The sequence below is a fragment of the Lathamus discolor genome, chromosome 1 (assembly GCF_037157495.1).
Source record: "Lathamus discolor isolate bLatDis1 chromosome 1, bLatDis1.hap1, whole genome shotgun sequence".
Lineage (NCBI taxonomy): Eukaryota > Metazoa > Chordata > Aves > Psittaciformes > Psittacidae > Lathamus > Lathamus discolor.
In genome coordinates, this window is record NC_088884.1 from 153725965 (window position 1) to 153745315 (window position 19351).

General features: G+C 39.9%; 1 protein-coding gene across 6 annotated transcripts in view; it reads left to right on the forward strand.

Annotated features, from left to right (window-relative positions):
* The window catches only part of SORCS2 (sortilin related VPS10 domain containing receptor 2), a 559071-nt gene that overhangs the window by 302799 nt on the left and 236921 nt on the right, over positions 1 to 19351 (forward strand). For all 6 annotated transcript variants that reach the window (XM_065659847.1, XM_065659840.1, XM_065659855.1 and 3 more), the window contains exon 3: positions 10819 to 10918. In XM_065659847.1, the coding sequence (XP_065515919.1) occupies positions 10819 to 10918 (100 nt within the window). The remainder of the gene's footprint in view (positions 1 to 10818; positions 10919 to 19351) is intronic.

Consider the following 19351-nt stretch of genomic DNA (forward strand, 5'->3'; position numbering starts at 1 on the left):
TCCCATGGATCTCTTTCCCATCATCTTGGAAGCTCTGAAGTCTGCTGACCTCCACCTGCCACTCTTTGGTTGGTGACCTAGCAAAGAAGGAGCCTTTCTCCTACTGTCCCAGCCTCAGTGAGAGACCCCAGACACCCCAGCAGCCGCTGATCTGCAGACCTGCATCCTCTGCTGGCAGCTTCATCTGAACTTGAATGGTAGATGCTAGGAGACACATATAAAAACCTTCACTCCTATAAAAAAAGAGCTCATTTTCAGATGCAGGGTCATTTTTTAAATCTTGTTAGTCTCCCCTACTGCCAGACAAGAATGTCATTGGAGTTTTTGGCTTCTGGAGTACTTTGTGTTACTTTGAATGTAGAGAACTATTCTTATTCTGTGGGGGTTGTTTTCACTTTCAACAATTTATAGTGGACCCAGCTTCCGTTAAGAGCAGTTAGTCATCATCAAGTGAACGAGTGTATTAGTGTGTCACCATGGTATATATCAACCCTCTCTTCTATAAAGCACATTGTCAGCTGTGAACACGCTCTTTGTGTGACTTTCTTTTTACAAAATAGATCCAGCATGGCATGTATTCAGGCTTCTACCAAGTACCATCTCCTTACGCCTTTATTTTTACAACATCCGTTACCATGAAATGGAAGCACCATAGATCGATGTGAAAATGTTAATAGCCATAAAACTGCTTGCTTCCTATAGTTATTACTATGAAGTGTGACCTTCTCAGTGTGGAAACTCCTATGTAAATGTGGGTATTTGTCTTAGGATTCTGTTTCCCAGCAAACTGTGACATGGTGCAAAGTGCACTGCATTTGCCGTGGCTGGCCCTCATAAGCTATCACCTTAATTTATGGGAACACTTCAAGGCACCTTCTGCTGCTAATGGTCTCTGAGTCCTGCAGAAAAGAGTGGTTCTGCCTCCTAACTTTAAGAGCCATGATGGTGGCACTGTTTGTCTCTTTTCTGGATGTATTTTGGATTTATGTCTGGCCAAGGGTTTGGAAGAGCTGCTGTAAAAGCAGAAACATCTGCTGAGGCTTTATGTGCTGCTGGCTTGCCAAGTTCAACAGCAGGCCAAGCTACAGCTGATGGGCTCAGCCCTCCCCAGGTGTCACTGCAGTTACAGGAGGATGACTGCAATGAAAATTTGACTGCTGAAAGCTCTAAACAAAATAAATTAAATAAGAAAAAATAAAAAAGCTTCAACAACTGTAGAAGGCTATTAGGAGATTAGTCCTGGGGTCATTAGCAAGTAACAGGAACAATTCCTGCTCAAGTTGTTGTGAGCATCTGAATTCCTGCAGTTGCTCTGGTTACTGCAGCACACTCTGGTCCCTCCCATCCTTACCTGCTGGCTATCCACTGTGTTCTGCAAACTGCCCATTCAGGTGGCACACGCATAAGGTGATTTGAAAGGCTGTTAGAAAAACCTGATCTTGTTTAACTATCTGAATGTTTTCATGACTTCAGATGCATTGTGTATCCTAGGCTGCATCAAAAGGTGCATGACCAGCAGGTCGAAGGAGGTGATCCTGCCCATCTACTCTGCACTCGTGAGACCTCACCTGGAATATTGTGTACAGTTCTGGTGTCCTCAACATAAAAAGGACATGGAACTGTTGGAACAAGTCCAGAGGAGGGCCACGAGGATGATCAGGGGACTGGAGCACCTCCCGTATGAAGACAGGCTGAGAAAGTTGGGACTGTTCAGCCTGGAGAAGAGAAGGCTGCGTGGAGACCTCACAGCAGCCTTCCAGTATCTGAAGAGGGCTATAGGGATGCTGGGAATCTTCTGTTCATTAGGGACAGTAGTGATAGGAAAGGGATAAAGGGTTAAAACTTAAACAGGAGAAGTTTAGATTGGGTATAAGGAGGAAGTTTTTTCCTGTGAGGGTGGTGAGGCACTGGAATGGGTTGTCCAGGGAAGCTGTGAATGCTCCATCCCTGGTGGTGTTCAAAGCCAGGATGGACAGAGCCTTTGGTGAGATGGTTTAGTGTGAGGTGTCCCTGCCCATTGCAGGGGGGGTGGAACTTGATGATCTTAAGGTCCTTTCCAACCCTAACTATTCTGTGATTCTATGATTTTATGTCAACCTCATTTATAGGCAGACATGGTGTGGCCCATGGGCAGGTGTTGTTTCCAAAATGGACAGTGAATTCAAAATGATACGTTAAAATTTCTTGTAAAGGTTTTGTTCCTGATGCAATTGTAATAACTTAAAATAATAACTTCTCTGATACTGGGGACATGGGAACTGATGAACTTGTGCTGCATCTGAACACTGCCCAGCCTTCATCCGTGATGTGTACTAGTGGTTTAGGACAAGCATGCCAGAAAACCCACAACAGGCAACCACTGGGCAGTCTGTGGGTCTCTAATACACTCAATATAAGGCTTGATACCTTACGAAGTCTGTATTTCTATATTACTTACTGTTTAGGATAGTTTTGTTCTTTATACAAATGTCCAGTTACTCCTTTAGTTCTGCCAAGCCTTTGGCTTCAGGTCCAAAGTACCACATCAAATTACCAACAAAACATTGACTTCATTTAACTTTTTATAAAGTGCTACAACTTGGCCATATAATTCACTCCCCCTCCCACCTCCCCCAAAGCAATCATAAAGTTGAGGTCAGCACTTCAGCAGCAAAAGCAAAAATGTCTACAAATGGAGTTAAAGAAGAGTTCCACTTACTGAAGAGTAAGTAGCTGACTATTATAGTTGGCAGAGCCTATTACTAGAGGAATATACAATTGCATGTGAACGTGCACAGGCAATTTATTAAATTATTATCAGTTCTTCTTAAATTTCATAAATGTTCTTGTTGCAGCCAGATCTATACAGCGGTTACAAGAAAACTTGCTGTTCTGGTCAGAAAGCACAAAGCCAAGTTGTCTTTTCTCATACATTCCCAACATCCTTCTTGCCTTCCAAGGCACTGCCTGACTGAGAATGAAGTTGTTTCAGAAATATTTCAGCTGTGTATAGTGGTTTAAATAAAAAGCCTGGGCTGTGGGAAATACCTAGCATTTTTCCATGGTGGAAAATTTTTATGTTCCTTGCAAACCTCAAGAAAATGTTCTTAAACCATCCTTTTCCCCCAAAGAACACAAGTATGTGAGATGAGAGATTTTCTTTTTGCAATTGCTCATTTCCAATCACAGCACCCGTAAACGAGGAATTGTACTGGAAGTGATGTAAAGATGTTTCCACTTCTGGCAATATTTGGAAAATATTTGTAAAATTGCATTTTAGCACCAAAGGGTTTTGGTTTTTTTCCTTTTTCTTTTCCCTTAAATTTTAAACCAACATGCCTTTTTTTCAAAGAAAGTAATTTATTCAAATTGGTGGAAGGAAATTTTCACACTATGTAAGAGGTGAAGTATTCATTTCTTTTGTAGGTGGCAATGAAACAGTTAATTTTGTTCCAACACAGTTCTTTCAGAAATAATAAATGTGAGCTTGTGAAGGAAAGCCTTTTATTAAAAAATATACACCTAACGGTAAAATTCTTCCTGTACTCTGCTCCAGCTCGCATTTTTATGGTACACCTCCCCCCCAAATTAATATTAATCATTTCTGTAGCACTGTGTGAGCTGTCTCTCAGTAGCAACCCCCTCAAATGCTCCATGATATATACTTTATTCCTTACAGAGACCTACTAATGCAGTGCTGGATTTGCAGCTGCTGAAACTAGACCTGCACGTCTGTTTCTTAGGATAAATGCTTGCACAGTAACGGTTGGGTCCATGATACCTTGAATTCAATGACAAAAATGCGCTAAGAAATTGATCTTTCTCTATTTCCTGCAATTTCATTCTCATTTTCTATTCCCTCATTTAGGTACCTACAACTCTTTGTGGGACTGAGTTGTAAACAGGAATACTGAAATAATCAAGCTTAAAAGCAAGTTTTCAAAACCATTTATTTGAACATGGATCATTTCAGTTGCTTTGTTTTTAACAGGAGCAAATGGCTGGGTAGAAGGATGTTGGGCAGTTTTTAAGGTGCCCCCATGCCCAGCTGTGTCCTGCACCTCAAGGGCAGCCTGCTGCATTGCCTGCCTCAGCCCTGCTTGGTTTGTAAAGCTGCGAAGGAAGAAATAACAGAGAGCTTTTACTTTTCACAGAAGTAAGACATAACCCTGCCTTCGTGGCAGCGTCTTGTCTGCTTTGTCGCTGTGACACTGCTTGTTTCATGGTTGAATGGGTTCATCACAGATATCTGTGTACTGCAAGCGTGGCTATAGGCTGTAGCTTCCAAGACGTGTTGTCAGTGAGGGCTGTCTGTTGGTGATGGAATTAATGCACCAAGGCAGTAGATTCAGAATAGGTGTCTTACCTAAACTAACACTTTCTGGGAGAAAAGGTGATGGCTGCTGCTAATAGAAGCTCATGTGGTGTTTTGCAGGCCTGTAAAATATAAAGGCTAATTATTGGAACTGTGCAGCAAAGAAGAGCTTGAAAATGTAACTGATAAGCAGGGCAATTACAGGCTAATGAGCACGAAGTTTGTGGTGTATTGAAGGACTAATGAAGGGCTGCAAAAGATAACTATAGTGGTGTACAGTGAGGCTATGCAGAGTAGGAATGCTTAAATACAGCACTGAAAAGATATAGTATATATACTACAGATGCAGTGCAGCTAACTAGTGGAATTTGTGTGTGTATATCATTTGGACTAAGTAATTAACCAAAACCAGTGCATGATAAATGCATGACAGAAGATACCAGTAAGGGAAAACAAGATAACAGAAGGTGTGTATTACATAGCTTGAATTTCTGTGCCAAATAACAGTCTCATCTGTATTCAGAGCTCTGCTTATCACCTTCCATGCTCCCTCATCAGAAAACATGAATGGTTCCTGTACCAAGCTTTGTGTCTGGACAGCTCTGAGACAGGGTAATTCCTCGAAAATGAAGGTCTCAAAACACTTTCTGCAAAGGTAATTGCAACATCAGGATAGAAAGTTGTAGCCTGGCGTGCCAGCAAGGGCCACAGTCAGCCCAGGTACCATGTAGCATTAGGGGAGCCAGTTGTCAAACCCTCAGTGGAGAAGCCAATGTGTAGCATTGTTTAACATTTCTCTTCCTTGATTTTTAAGTAGGTTGAAAAATAAGGTTATGTCCTGCTCTTCCCTGGGAAGTAAGGATCTGACTCCCTAAAGTCACCTAGCAGAGTAATCCTTGCTTTTATTATCAGCTACAGAGGACTGGTTTTCTGTCTCAGTGCAGCCAGTTGGGTTGGATATACTTCATGCATTGAATAAAAGTCCAGTTGTAGAATTTGTGATGTTTTGATCCTCCTCAATATGACTGTGGCTGTTCAGTGTCTTGGTTACAGTTGTGGGTTTTTTTCTGTGGATTTTTTTTAGGTCAGTTATTTTACAATCAATCAAACATATATCCACAAGTCACTAAAAAGCCACTGCAAATGGCTGCCTGTCCTTTATTGTGCTTCTATGGTGTGACTGAGTCTGTAGGGCTCTTCATGTGAAAATAATACCTGTAAAAAGGGGAAGGAATCTATATAAGTGTATAGATGCAGAGTTGCACCATGTTCTGTACTCATCAGAGTATTACAGAGCAGGTCACTTCAGCTAAAAAGGCTGTTGTGGTAATCCACAGTTCTTAAAAGTACCTCTGTTATCAGCATATGTGATGAATATATGTTACCTGTAGTGGATTGGTTAGTAAAAACAGGACACACTCATCTTCATAGTGCTTTTGGAAAAAAACCTCTGCCTAAATGTGAAGTTTCTAAACTGTTTATTTGTTAGCTCTTGCCTACACCATCGATTCTTAAGTGTAAAACTGGATTAAGGAAGCAATATTTCTGTATTCCTGGTTTTGAGAGGAAAAATATGTAACTTCAAAAGGCTCAACTTTTCCGGAAAGCAGAGAGAGGGAGGTATTTTACACAAAGTACTCCAGCAGAGCTTGTACATGATGAGTAATCTGTTAATTGGCTTGCTAGGAGTCATACTTTTCTATAGCCTTTGAAGAAACTTTCATCTGCATGAATTCCTCAATACATGAGTCAGGTATTGGAGCCGAATGCTACAATGTTTTTCTACTCTGAAGAAAGGCTTTGGGGTTTTGGAGGTTTTTTGTTGCTGCCTAAAAGATTTTATGAGGCTAACCAAAGTGTCTGCAATTTCCATGTTGTACATGTAGGAGCCCTTGAAGTCTTCTGTGCTGTTTAAGTAAAAAAGATCCATTAGTGTGCCACTTCTTTAATGATATTCCTCTGGTTACTTCCCTTTCAGTAGGTTTATCCTGACATTTGCTGTTGGAACTTCTCATGTATGGGTTTTAGGTACTCTGTCAGCCAGTTTTTCATTACTCTTCTGTCCTGTAGATATGTATTTTCCTTACAGACATTCGAGGTATAGGAGATGCTGTTGTCTCTTTTCAAGTGAGGGACCAGAACACAAAGGAAATGGTGTTACACTGTCTGTGATAGAGGAATACCATGGATTAATTTCTCTTGCACTTTAAAGTTCACGGTGTAAATACTGGATTGTTCTTCTGACCAAAAGGAGGTGAATGTGAGAAGATGACATTTACAATACAGTCTAGAGAAAATTAAGTGGGAAGAAGTCCAGTGAGTGTTATGCACATATCCACTCTTACTTGATTCTGTTATGTGCATCTCAATCAAATATTTTTTTAACAACTCATCAATAATATAAACCACCAGATCTTTCTATGTATATTTTTTTTATTCCTTCCTCCCTTCCCCAGAGGCTTTCATGTTGTTCCATTAGTTAAATAATCCACAAGAAATTTCAAATCTCTTCTATGGGTTTAGCTAATAAGGCCTGTACCGTATGGCTCATTTGGCTAGAATGGAGCCTGAGATAATCTTCAGGAAGAAAAGGCAGAGGAAATCTGATGAGCTTGTGTGTTCCAACCATTCTCTTTCCAGTGTGTCTCTTCAATTCATTAAAAAAAAGAAAATGAAAACAGGGAAGGAAGCATTTGCAGTTCGCATTTTCTTTGAGTATGAAATTTGACTTGGGGATGCAATTTTTGTCTCTCTAAAAAATTTTATTAACATCTTGCTGTATAAATTTTGATGTTTCTTATATATATATTTTAGTATATACTTGTAAGCATAACCTGGAAAAGCAACTAACAATGCGCAGTATTGAATCATAGGTGTGAGTCATGAGTGGAAAGCTGCATAATGGCAGTGAAGTTTAGACAGGCAAACATTTGGTTCATGTCTCTTTTGGTATCTGTTAAATTTCTGCTTCTTTCTCAATATTTCTGATGGAAGATGTCCAGACTCAGCATTTAGGTACAGTTCCAAATTATGTTAGGCACAGTTTTATTTTAGCTCACATATAAAAATGTTACATTTTTAAGGGCAAGACCTAAATTTCCTCAGAATTTAGGGGCTTTGGAAGTTCTGTTTCATCAAGGTGCATTCTGTACTGCTTGGAAGTTTTCCCAGCTGTCGTTTGAACTCACAGTATTAAAATAAGCCAAAAAGACGTAATTTCATCTGTACTATAATATTATTGTCTGATTTTGATGTTTGTGACTGGAATATACCTTGTTACAGAAACAAGTGATTTTTTCCTTTAAACAAAAAAAGAATGGCATGTATATCAGCAGATGTACACTTTTTCAAATAAGCTATTACCCAGCTGCAACCCTATCAGATACAGGTTATTTGATTTCTGCATCAGTACATGAGTAATGTTGTTCCAGCATTGGTAATGGCCCATCACCTGAATACTGGAAGATGTGTTTACTACAAGTCCTTCACTGAGTTTTGCTCTACCAAGAAACATCCATACAATCTGTAGCCCATAGTGGATGAGCAGTAGCTGGGAGCACCCTGTGAATAGCTTGCTATATCACCTGCAATGTCTCACAGAAAGCCAAAATGCTCACTAACTACATCCAGATCACTCAGAACTGTAGATCAGGCCCATCTTTAAGAAATCAGACTTTACACTTCTTGCTCTGATTTATGGAGTTCCACTGTTGTGCTAACACTGCAAATAAGCCATGTTATAGAAGGATGTTTTACTCTTCTTATCAGGTACATGTATCTCCTCTTTAAATTACACATTGGAGTATCTTTTCATTAATTTTTAGGGAGGAAAGAGAATGTATTTATCCTGATAAACACAGGTGGTTAATTTGAGATTTGGCTTGGGTTTTCTTCCCCTCTCAATACTTTTGGCACAGCAGAGAACAATCTTTTTATGACTGGAAGAGCACAAAGAGCTCCTCCTCTCTTGAGTGTGCTACAAAACACATTTTGTGATTCTTAATAAATTCATTAAATAGGCATGCAGTGAGATCCTATACATCCTCCCCAGCCCTGTCTGTAGCCCAGTCGTGCAATTACAGGAAATTCTGTTCTAGATGTGTGCTACAAAATGTTAATTCTTTATATATGCAGAGTCAGGAACTTGGAACGTATATCTGAAGTAAAAAAAATTGTGATCTGTTTTCTCTGGATTATAGCAGATTTAGAAAACCAATTATTTTGGACAGTTCTTCCCTTGAATGATGTCCTTGAACTGTGTCCTTTGTATGTGAATGTCTCAAAGAGTAGCTGACATTCCTGAGCTCCCTCACAGCTGAGTTACAGTAAAAAAGATTTGGGAGTCTGAATAACTTACATTTATTCAGACTTAAAGCAGATCTTCTGCATATCCAAGTCCTCCTGCTTCGGCATGGTGTGCCTTCATGGTTATGCATTGGCCTGTTGTCTAAGGTTGGAATTGGATTTCTTTTTTTTTTCCTGTTAATGTAGCTAATTCGTACCAGCAAATAAAAGATTTTTAGCTATAAAGCTTTTCTACTTTTGTCTGAAAATACTGTTGTTATCTTAGTATACTCTATTTCTTACAACATTTATTCTTTTCTTGTAGTACTTTTTCAAAGTCACAAGAATTAGAAGAGGAAGTTTTAAACTGGGGAACTTTTTATCTTTGAAATTGCTTATCGTCTTTGTGCTTCCTGCCTGTACTTTTTTTGTACCTTGATACAGTTGCTGCCACAGTCCCTCCCACAGTGTCACTCTCCAGTGGTCCCATTGTATTAATCCTGGAACTGCCTCTTCAGATAAATTGGATCATCTTTAAGGTTCAGAGAACTATTTCAGGATGTTATTGCTGGGCAAGCAGCTGACCTGATATTCTTTCCTCAAAGAGAATACATAAGGTTCTCTTTCCATCATACATACTTGTTCTGCATGGTTTCAGTACATCTGGCTTTAAGTCAGTATTTTAGTCTTTGCTTTAATTTCTTTTCTGTCAAACACCTCCAGCAAATTAGGTTTGGTACTGTCCATCCTATTCCCCTGAGAATTTCAATTAGCTCAGTGCTGAATACCCAGTGCAATTGTATGTATTTGATTGCTACAAATTCATTTGTCTGAATGGAATTTTTATGATTCCATTAACTTTTGCAATGCGTTGCTGTATATCTGCAGGTGAAGCAACATTATGGGGGAGGGGGGTGAGGATGGATCAAATCCATTCAGGTATCACTATAAAATAAACAAACTCTCAGCTTTAGGCTATGAATGTGGTCTGTGTGTCACAGCTTATGGCCAGGAGTTTTTTGATGTTCCTATGAACTTCTGCAACAACTTCCTTCGGTGAGAACTATGAGACAGCAGAGCCCATAGGGGAGCAATGAACATGCTAGAGTGGGGCTATAGGGCATAAACCACTGCACAGACAGTCCTCAGTGTCACATGCAGAGGGTCAGAGGTCTCATGCTAGCTGTCTTGGACATGAGAGTTGCTGCATGTTCCAAATTGTTTGAATAATGCAGAGGTACTGGGCAGAGCACCTTCAACTCTGTTTGTTAAAGGAGATTGTTATTCCAGTGAAAAAAAGGATAGTATAGAGTTGAAGACCTCCCACCAACCATCTGTCTTAGGGATGGCTTCTTGGTGAATGAGGGACAGGTGCCTTAGATGTATCTGAGTCCCCTTCCAAATGCAAAAGGAAAAGCTGTAATATGGGGAGACCAGATGGCTCAGTTTGATATAGAACAAATGAGGCTTCGTCCAAAGTGATTTAATTTTGAATGTGACTTGCTTTGGGTTTCACTAAGTAACATTTTCCTTTACTAGCATTTTACTTATGTGTTTTTTTTAATACTAGACATTGCCAATCCAGGTGCATAACACAGATGACATTTTTCACTATAGGTTTTTCAGGAATATGGAACAACTTCTGCAGAGTGCCTGAAATATTCATAGATTTGTGTGTATGATATACTGAGGGCCAAGTGCTGACTTTGTTTTCATTTGTTCAGGATTTAGTGATCATCTGAAAAAGAGCTGGGGGAATGGATGGATACCTTTATCAAGTATGAATTCTGGTAGAGGTCCATTGTGAGTCCCGGAGATCTCAGGCCAAATTGCTCTCTTATGCAACACTGGGCTCTGAAGTCAGCTCTTCTTTTTCTGCATAGCCGAGGAGGTGCTGTTTGTACTTGCTGATAAGCCTTTGCTCTGCCTAGCTTTTTTTTACCACCTTGGGGGTGGTGATGGAAAGGTTTGTGTGTTGGGCTTCTGTCACTCCATGGTGCAGTGTCAGGATGAAAACTAGTACCACACAGAAATGTCATATGCAAACAGAACTAAACGTTGATTCAAACTTAGAAAATACTCTTATTAAGTGGTAGTTTTCTTTCAATAGCTGATGAGCACTGAAAAGAGCAAAAGCATGGTGGAGAAGCATTGAAAACAGTGCTACGAAGTTGTTTTTTCTTGCTGGTTTTAAATGCTGAAGCCTTTAGAAGAAAACACAAATGTTTTATTTCTTTCAGGTCTTCAGATTTTGGGACGTTATACACAAAGTTGAACCTACAGCCTGGGATTGCCACTGTTATTGACAATTTCTACATTTGTCCCACCAACAAAAAAAAGGTATGTGGCAAAAGAAATTACATTTTGTAGTGCAGCTGAGATTCTGCATTTATGTGTTTTACAGGTTTCTGAACTATAGGGATGTGGTTTTCACAGAGTTGCAGGTCATCTTAGTGCATTTGTGACATATTGAAGTGGGATATTTATTCTTCCTGAATAATATAGAAAGGAAAAAATACCTGGATGGACTCTGAAAACTTCTGAGGCCGTTGAATCCTGGCAATTGAGCTTCCCTGGAGTTTTCCATAGAAATGAAAAAAAAACTCCTGTAGGTTTTCACACATCCACACAGGCTGTGGGACTAGCATTCAACCTCTTCATCCTTTATGTACAAAGTCCTTTGCATGTTCGTTCCTTAATATAAAGATAGGGATTGGGCAGGCTGTCATTAAGAATGATGTTTATTCTATGTAAAACCTTGATTAAAAAAATTAAAATCCCCTTTCTTTGAAACTCTTTCTTAAAAAATGTTCCTGCGTCATTACCAAACTAAAAAGCTTTTTACGAAGCCCAGGAAGATTAAGTGGACTTTATAAGTGAGAGAAATCGACCCATTGAGTGTATTTACAATGGATGTTACATTAGAAGCAACAGGAAGAGCAATTATGAAACAAAAAAACAACAAACCTTCTGTGTCTGCTGAGTGCTTGTGGTTTAAACGGTAAGAATAGTGAAATACATTGTGAATAACACAAGCACAGTAGGTTATTTATGAAATAAGAATTTTCTCTTGATAAGGGCCTTTTAACTCCAGTGTAATACAGAAACATTGATTTCATGCAGAGGCCACTGATTGGAAGGACAATGTTAGTTGTGTTTATCTGTCTGTTCTGCTTAATCAAAACTCGGTGGAACTCTGTGAGGCTGCCTGGATGGTTAACTACGTGTTTTATTTCTCTTGCAATTGTCTCCGGAGTTTTTGTGCCCAATCTATGCTGTGCCTGAGCTCAGTAATATATTTTTGATCTGCTGCAAAGTCTGAAATGATATTTTTGCTTCTTGAAGTGGAACTACCACCAAGCACAAAGTTTCTGCAGATTGTGTGTCTCAGAGATAGCATCTCCTGGTAATTTCAAGTCCAAAAGAATAAGCCCCCAAACCTTTACTCATCTCGGTTTCTGGAATGAAGGCTAAAAGTATGAGATAGATGAGAGTATGAGAGCCCTGTGAAGGTTTTTTCTCAGCCCACCCAGCTACTATATAAAAACCTGCACAAGCACAGTGGGTCAGTGGCAATGTGGTTGTGCCAGTTGTCTGACAAAATACTCATTAAGATCACTGCTGAATTTTAAACCTGAAGGACACACCAGTGCACACAAAAAATCTCGTGTTAACTTTATCTTAGAAAAATCTATATTCTGCTCAAGATAAGGTCTTAGAATTACATACCCTGCTTATTAAACTAATATCATATTAAAATCTATCCCTTACAGAAAGTCCCTTAGAGACAGTAATTGCACTGTTTTTATGCTAAGATTTGCTTTTACAAAGATGTTGCTCAATAATATACAAACAACAAAAGCAGCAGAGCAGAAAAGATTTCTAGGGTCTGTAAATGACATCAGAGGGAGATATATTTATACATGCAAATGTACATATAGACACACATAGATGGTGTAAAAATGGTGAAAGCATCATGGCTAAATGCTGTAGGCAACAGCTTCACATTGGTCTTGGAGGTCTAGCATTTATTAGTGCAGACATCCCATAATGTAGCATGTGGGAGAAATCATTTGATATGTACGCTCTGTTTTCTAAACCAGCACTATAATTGCGATTTGGAAGTTACGCACATGATTCATGGAGTATGGGATTATGTTTTCCATAGTGTCAATCTGGAGTCAGCTGAACAAAGCAAATTCTTTCTACAGAAGAGAAAACCTAAGAGAATTCGGCTTCACTAAGCTAAATTATCAACAAAATAGTTAACATTTTTATAGGGCATATACACTGTTAGATGTAGAAATTACGTATTTGCTTTAATTCTGTTTGTATAATGTGTCTGGGAAGGAGCTGAATGAACACACTGGGGTTTTTCCCACATTCAGAGCATATTTTAATTTTAATTGGTGTTAATGCAACTGATGCATCCATCCTTCTGTTTATACGCTTCTAGAAAAGAAGCAGCTAAGCAGTATATATTCAGGCTTTTCATATTAAGAGAAAACAAATGTTGATTGTACATACACTGACTTATTAGTTAAATGGGTTGAACACTTACATTTCCCAGCTGTCACAATAACCAGTAGCTGCATGTTTTTCCAAACTAAAAGGCAAGATGACAAATGTGTATTCTTGCTCAACAAACCATGCAGAACACTTAAGATAGTAATAAGGATATAGCCTCTCCTGTGCAATATTTTAACTGCTGATACTTGGAAATAGTATAAATTACATGATTGCAAAAGGGTATTTGCTGCAGCTATAAAAGCATTTTCTGAGATGCATCTGGCTTGAGCAGTGTTTGTGAGCACTTGCAGGTAAATGCAGTCCTAAGCATTTTGACATTTGTCTTTCAGAGTGGAACAGTTGGTACTGGAAGTTGTCAAAATACAGTATGACTACATTTACTTGCAAGGAGTAATTCTACTGAAGTATCTGTTACCTTAGAGACCTTACCAGAGTACAGAGAGCAGAATTATCTTACACTTTTATTAGTAGAAGTTGTCAACTATGGAATATTCCTTTCAATATCGTGAGTAGTTTCTTCAGGAAGGTTTCACTGTGAAATTGCAGAATATGAGCCTGTACGTTGAGATGCATCATCTCCCAAGCATGATGCATCCTTTCCTTATAAGCAGTGTCACCATTCAGTTTTATTCTAGTCGAGCACCGCCAGAGCCCTGTTGTAACCTATCTGCATCATTTTGCTTAAGACTTCTGTCCAGGACTGCTCTGTTCAGATTTTCCAAATGCTTCCAGAAGTATGCTTATTTCAGTAATAGAATGTTTTCCACCCTTGGTTTGCTAGTGAGTGGATTGCTGTGAGAGGCAGTCCTATGCAGAAATCCCAGATTTTATTCACACACAGCTGATGAGCAGTTGCCTCGTTGACAGCTAGGGAGCTATTAAATCAAGCAGAGCTTAGTAGGCTAAAACAGAGTTTTCACTGAGCTGTTAGCTAGAAGTCACCATCTACTGCAAAGCTTCATGTAGCACCACCGAAAACAAGCCGTACAAGGGGAATATTTGCTGGATGTTATTTGATGGGGTGAATATGCATATGTGGAAAATGTTTGAGAAACAGAATGGAACACTTGAAAATTAAAAACACGGATGGAACAATCACTACGAGTCTGGCCATTAGAACAGTGTTTGAGCTATTTACTGGTTAAATGGAGGCTAGGAGCGAGAGCTTTCCCTGTTTAAGTCCTCCTATGTTTGAGAAACCAGGGCTTTTTCACAGTTTGTTTATAAACATTTAAGCATTTAAAAGTGTAACTTTTATGTGGTTTTCATATTCTAATTCCTTGTAATAAGTCAAAGGCAGTAGCGGTGTTAGTGCTTTGTTTAAGCAGTAACTCTCCTTAAACAATAGACTATGAATGCATTTTTCTATCTAGTTGGAGAAGAGTTCTCCATACAATATGGAGTAAGGTTTGGTTTGTTCTCCATTAAAATTTTGTGGGAACTTTCTTTGCATTTCTCCATCCTGGTCTTCTGTGTGTGGAGCTGGAGAGGACTCTCCAGCTATTGTGGATCAGACACATTGTTGTCTTTGAATACTTTTTGCATACATGTCTACCAAAACATTGAAGGATATAGTTTGAAGCTGCCTCTAAACCCTTTTGTTTCAGTTCTGCTCCCTTTGGCCTATACATTTTTAAGAGTTAGCACCTGGAGCAGACTGTGGTCAAACGTTGCGCTTCGCTTAAAAAGAAAAATAAAAACCAACACAAAAATCCCAGACCCACAAACCTGGGTAATGATGCAAGCGAACAGTACACTGCCATGGCTAGTGTGTAGGTTTGCCATAGTACGTAGGATAATTACCTGTCAAGGTAGAGGGTGTGTGGGCTAAATGGGTGCACACTTGAACAGACACTCTGTGTTATTATTCTATCCTATAATTTATTTGATACTTAATGTAGAGATCTCAGTTGAAGTTTCTGAGATTGACCTTACACTGTGATTTTGTAGCGTAATGTGCAACTTTCACATTCTTTTGTGCTCAGACATACAATTATTCTAAGGAAAAATAGTCCTGTCTTTACTGCATACTTATTATAGATTCTTTTGTTCTGTTTTTATGAATTTCCTGTCTAAAACTCATTAATCATAAAAGCAGACCAACAACTACCAAAAAGCCGTAATGTTAAATTAAGTTTACTGTAGTGAAGCCAAATATAAAAAGAGTAGTTGGTGGGAGTACAGCATAAAAAAGATTTATGTGAAAATGGAAAAGACCTATGAGCAAGTGTTAAGAGACCATTGTGCATGTCATTCTGCACTTGAGAGACATCCATTTCCCTCCCAGTAATTCTGGGAAGAGAAGGAATCCAAGCGTTGTATTTTGAGCAAGGTTTTATTTGCTATTATGATGAGCAGGGGTCATTGCTTGGAGAAATAGGAGTAGTCAATCAAGATCATGTAGTAGAAAGCAGGTCTGAAGCTACCCTCAGCACCTGCGGCGATGTGTGCTGCTGAGTGGGTGGGTGGTCACAGAGGAGCCGTAAACAGGAAAGCATAATGTTCCACGCCTACAGGGGTTTTAAGATCTGGAATTTTTATTTGGTATGTCTGAAAATAAGGACAATTTTGCAAAATTTAGACCAAGCTGTCATTTCAAAGCTCTTTATTTTAAAATGTAGATTCTTAGGCCCAAACTTAAATCTCAGCCAGACACCAGAGAAAAATCTAAGGGGCTGGTGGTAGGTTTACAGTGCAGAGTACTAGGCAAGTTCATGTTTACCTTGTCCAGCCTGCCCATGGGCCCACTGACCTGAAAGTACTCGTAATTCCTTCTTTGCTTGAGATAACAACTGGAACACATATGCACACATCCCCCCAAATAGCTGATCAGCATAATAATTGTCTATGACATGTCTAGATCTGAGTGAGACTTGGGCTTTTCTCCCGCATGGCAGAGGTTTTCTTGTGTCCTAGCTAGAGCTACAACTGTCTTCTAATCAATAGCTGTGAAGATCATAGAATCATATAATCAGCTAGGTTGGAAAACACCTTTGAGATCAAGTCCAACCATTACCCCAGGACTGCGAAGTTCATGCACATCTATTTTAATGCTGTGCATTCCCATGACAATATCATCCTGGACGATTCTTGCAGAATTAAATACAAAAAGGAGGCAAATTATAATATATATGATAGTTTCCAAAAGAGAAGATGTCTATATGAAGAGTGAGTAGAAAGTTACTGATTCAGGTTTGCATGAAATCTGTGACAGATAAAACCAGAAAGGAGAAGGTGGTTATATTAGTGGTGCTGAATCTTTGCAAAAGGAAAGATGAGAAAAGAGAGAAGCTAGTTGTAAAGAGGAAATTATAAAGGGGATTAGTAATAAGGACCATACAGTATTTAATAAGTATTTAATTGTTTGCCAAGTATGCTAGGATGAAATGGGTACAGCTAAATCTATAGAACAGAGTCAGGTTTTTGCTAAATTGGCAAAGATGATTTTTATCTGTGATTAATTTAGATTATTCCTATCTTCTATTGCAATTATCCTGTGTGTTGAGTTTACTTCTGTCTCTTTATTTACTGAACATCACAACATGCCCTGAGGCATATATCAAGGTTCCCATGTTACAGAAGGAGGAAACTGGGAACTCTTTCATCTTAACTAACCACAGCAACAGCTAACAGATATGAAAATATTAAGGATGTCATATGAAAACTTAAATAGTTTTTGGAAAGAGGTGAGGAATACCATTTAGGAGGTCTGCAAGGACAGTGTACCATAGGCATATTCCCCAGACCACCCAAAAATAATGGTGTAATGTGTTTGAAACATATTCATCACGCTTACTGATGGATCTGCATCTTCTGGAGACCTGAACGTTTCCTCCTCATTTCCCCAATGATGGAATGGCAGCACAAATCCCAGCTTTCATGCTTCATGCTCTGCTAGCATTTTCCAATCTACTGATGTGTCAAATTCTGCTCCTCTTCACTGCAGCTGTTCGACTTCCCTCCACTTGTGCTGACCACACAAACTCCTCTGGCTCTCTCAGGATCAGAGATGCAGCAGGATTTTTTCCCCCAGGGTTAGCATGGAAGCCCAGTGGAAATGAGCAAGGTTTGAATTGCTACCATGGCCATTTTACAGGGCTGATGTTGTGCTCACCCCACTGAGAATCCCCTTGGCTACTGCCCCTCTACACTGGCAGGAGTAAAACTGCTGCTTAAACCACTCAGCTGCTGCAGGCTTGCTGTCATGGCACAAATACTTGCACAGGACTCCTAAACTACTGTGAAAGTTAAGTATTCCAGTGATTTTGTTTATTCCAGTCTCTCTGTGGCATTTACTAGAAGGGATGGGTTGAACTGTTTGCTTACATGTCTCTAATGCTGAAATTGGGGTTCTATTCTCAATAGCCTCAGCATGCTGCAGCAGCAAACTGCTACTGAAAAGGCAGGACCTGTGTGACAAATACTTCTTAATCATATCCTTTTGTGGCTACCCATGTTTGAATATAGTCATCAAACATTTATGCTAACATAAAATGGGATCTTTATTTTCCCCCCTCCACACCATGTGGTTCTGTCAGGCAGAGAAAGGTTCTTACTCCTAGAAACTGAAATCTCTTGTGTTTAAGCCATCTCTGAACCTCCTTTATGGTGGCTTCTTTCAGACTTGTGCTTGAGACAGATTTTTCCATCTGTGGGAGTAACACACTAGGTTGCTGTCGTCCCTTCATAGCAGAAGATTGCTGTCCAAGGAATGGTGGATTCTTCATAACTCCTGATTTGTTTTTTTGAGGGAGCATCTTCTGCAGACTTGTTTGTTCTGTGTGCAGCTGGTATTTCTCTCTTCCTCCTCTTTTTCATAATAAATTTTTGCAACATTTCACCACCTCTTCCTGTCCTTCTGTCTCTTAATTTCTTTCCAACGCTTTCTTAGAATCATAGAATCATAGAATAGTTAGGGTTGGAAAGGACCTTAAGATCATCCAGTTCCAACCCCCCTGCCATGGGCAGGGACACCTCACACTAAACCATCCCATGCAAGGCTTCATCCAACCTGGCCTTGAACACCGCCAGGGATGGAGCACTCACAACCTCCCTGGGCAACCGATTCCAGTGTCTCACCACCCTAACAGGAAAGAATTTCCTCCTTATATCCAATTTAAACTTCCCCTGTTTAAGTTTTAACCCGTTACCCCTTGTCCTGTCACTACAGTCCCTGACAAAGAGTCCCTCCCCAGCATCCCTATAGGCCCCCTTCAGATACTGGAAGGCTGCTATTAGGTCCCCATGCAGCCTTCTCTTCTCCAGGCTGAACAGCCCCAACTTCCTCAGCCTGTCTTCATACGGAAGGTGCTCCAGTCCCCTGATCATCCTTGTGGCCCTCCTCTGGACTCGTTCCAGCAGTTCCATGTCCTTTTTATGTTGAGGACACCAGAACTGCACACAATGCTCCAGGTGAGGTCTCACAAGAGCAGAGTAGATGGGCAGGATCACCTCCTTCGACCTGCTGGTCACGCTCCTTTTGATGCAGCCCAGGATACGGTTGGCTTTCTGGGCTGTGAGCGCACACTGCCGGCTCATGTTCATTTTCTTGTTTTCCTCCTTTTCTTTCTTTCATTTCTGAGCCTTACTCCTTTCTACACCTTGCAAGTAGATCCTGGACCAAAGTAAACCTTTTTCTTCCATAGTTATAAATACTAAAGAAAAATATTATTTAGAGGAACATAGCTAGTGGTGTATGTTTCTATTAAAACAGCACAAGTTTCTTGAGATAATAATAAATCTGCTGACACACCCCTGAGTAGAACTCGCAAAATTAATCTCTTAAACAGCAGTAGTAGGATGATTCCATCAGAGAGCTGTTAGCCAGGGGACCTAATTTCAGTTTCTACGACCTTGAGCAAACCTGACCCTCTCCGAAGCCTGACTTCCCATTGCTTTGCACCTTGTAATATCCTTTGCCTTATGCAGAAATACTGTGACATGACATGATTTGACAGTCTACCTTCTATTCCCACATTTGATAGGACAAGGGGTAATGGATTAAAACTTAAAACAGGAGAAGTTTAGGTTAGATGTAAGGAAGAAGTTCTTTACAGTGAGGGTGGTGAGGTACTGGAACAGGTTACCAACAGGTTCCCTACAAAGGAAGTGGTAAATGCTCCATCCCTGGCAATCATCAGGGCCAGGCTGCACAGAGCCTTGGGTAACATGGTCTAGTGTGAGGTGTCTCTGCCCATGACAGGGAGATTGGAACTGGATGATCTTGAGGTCCTTTCCAACCCA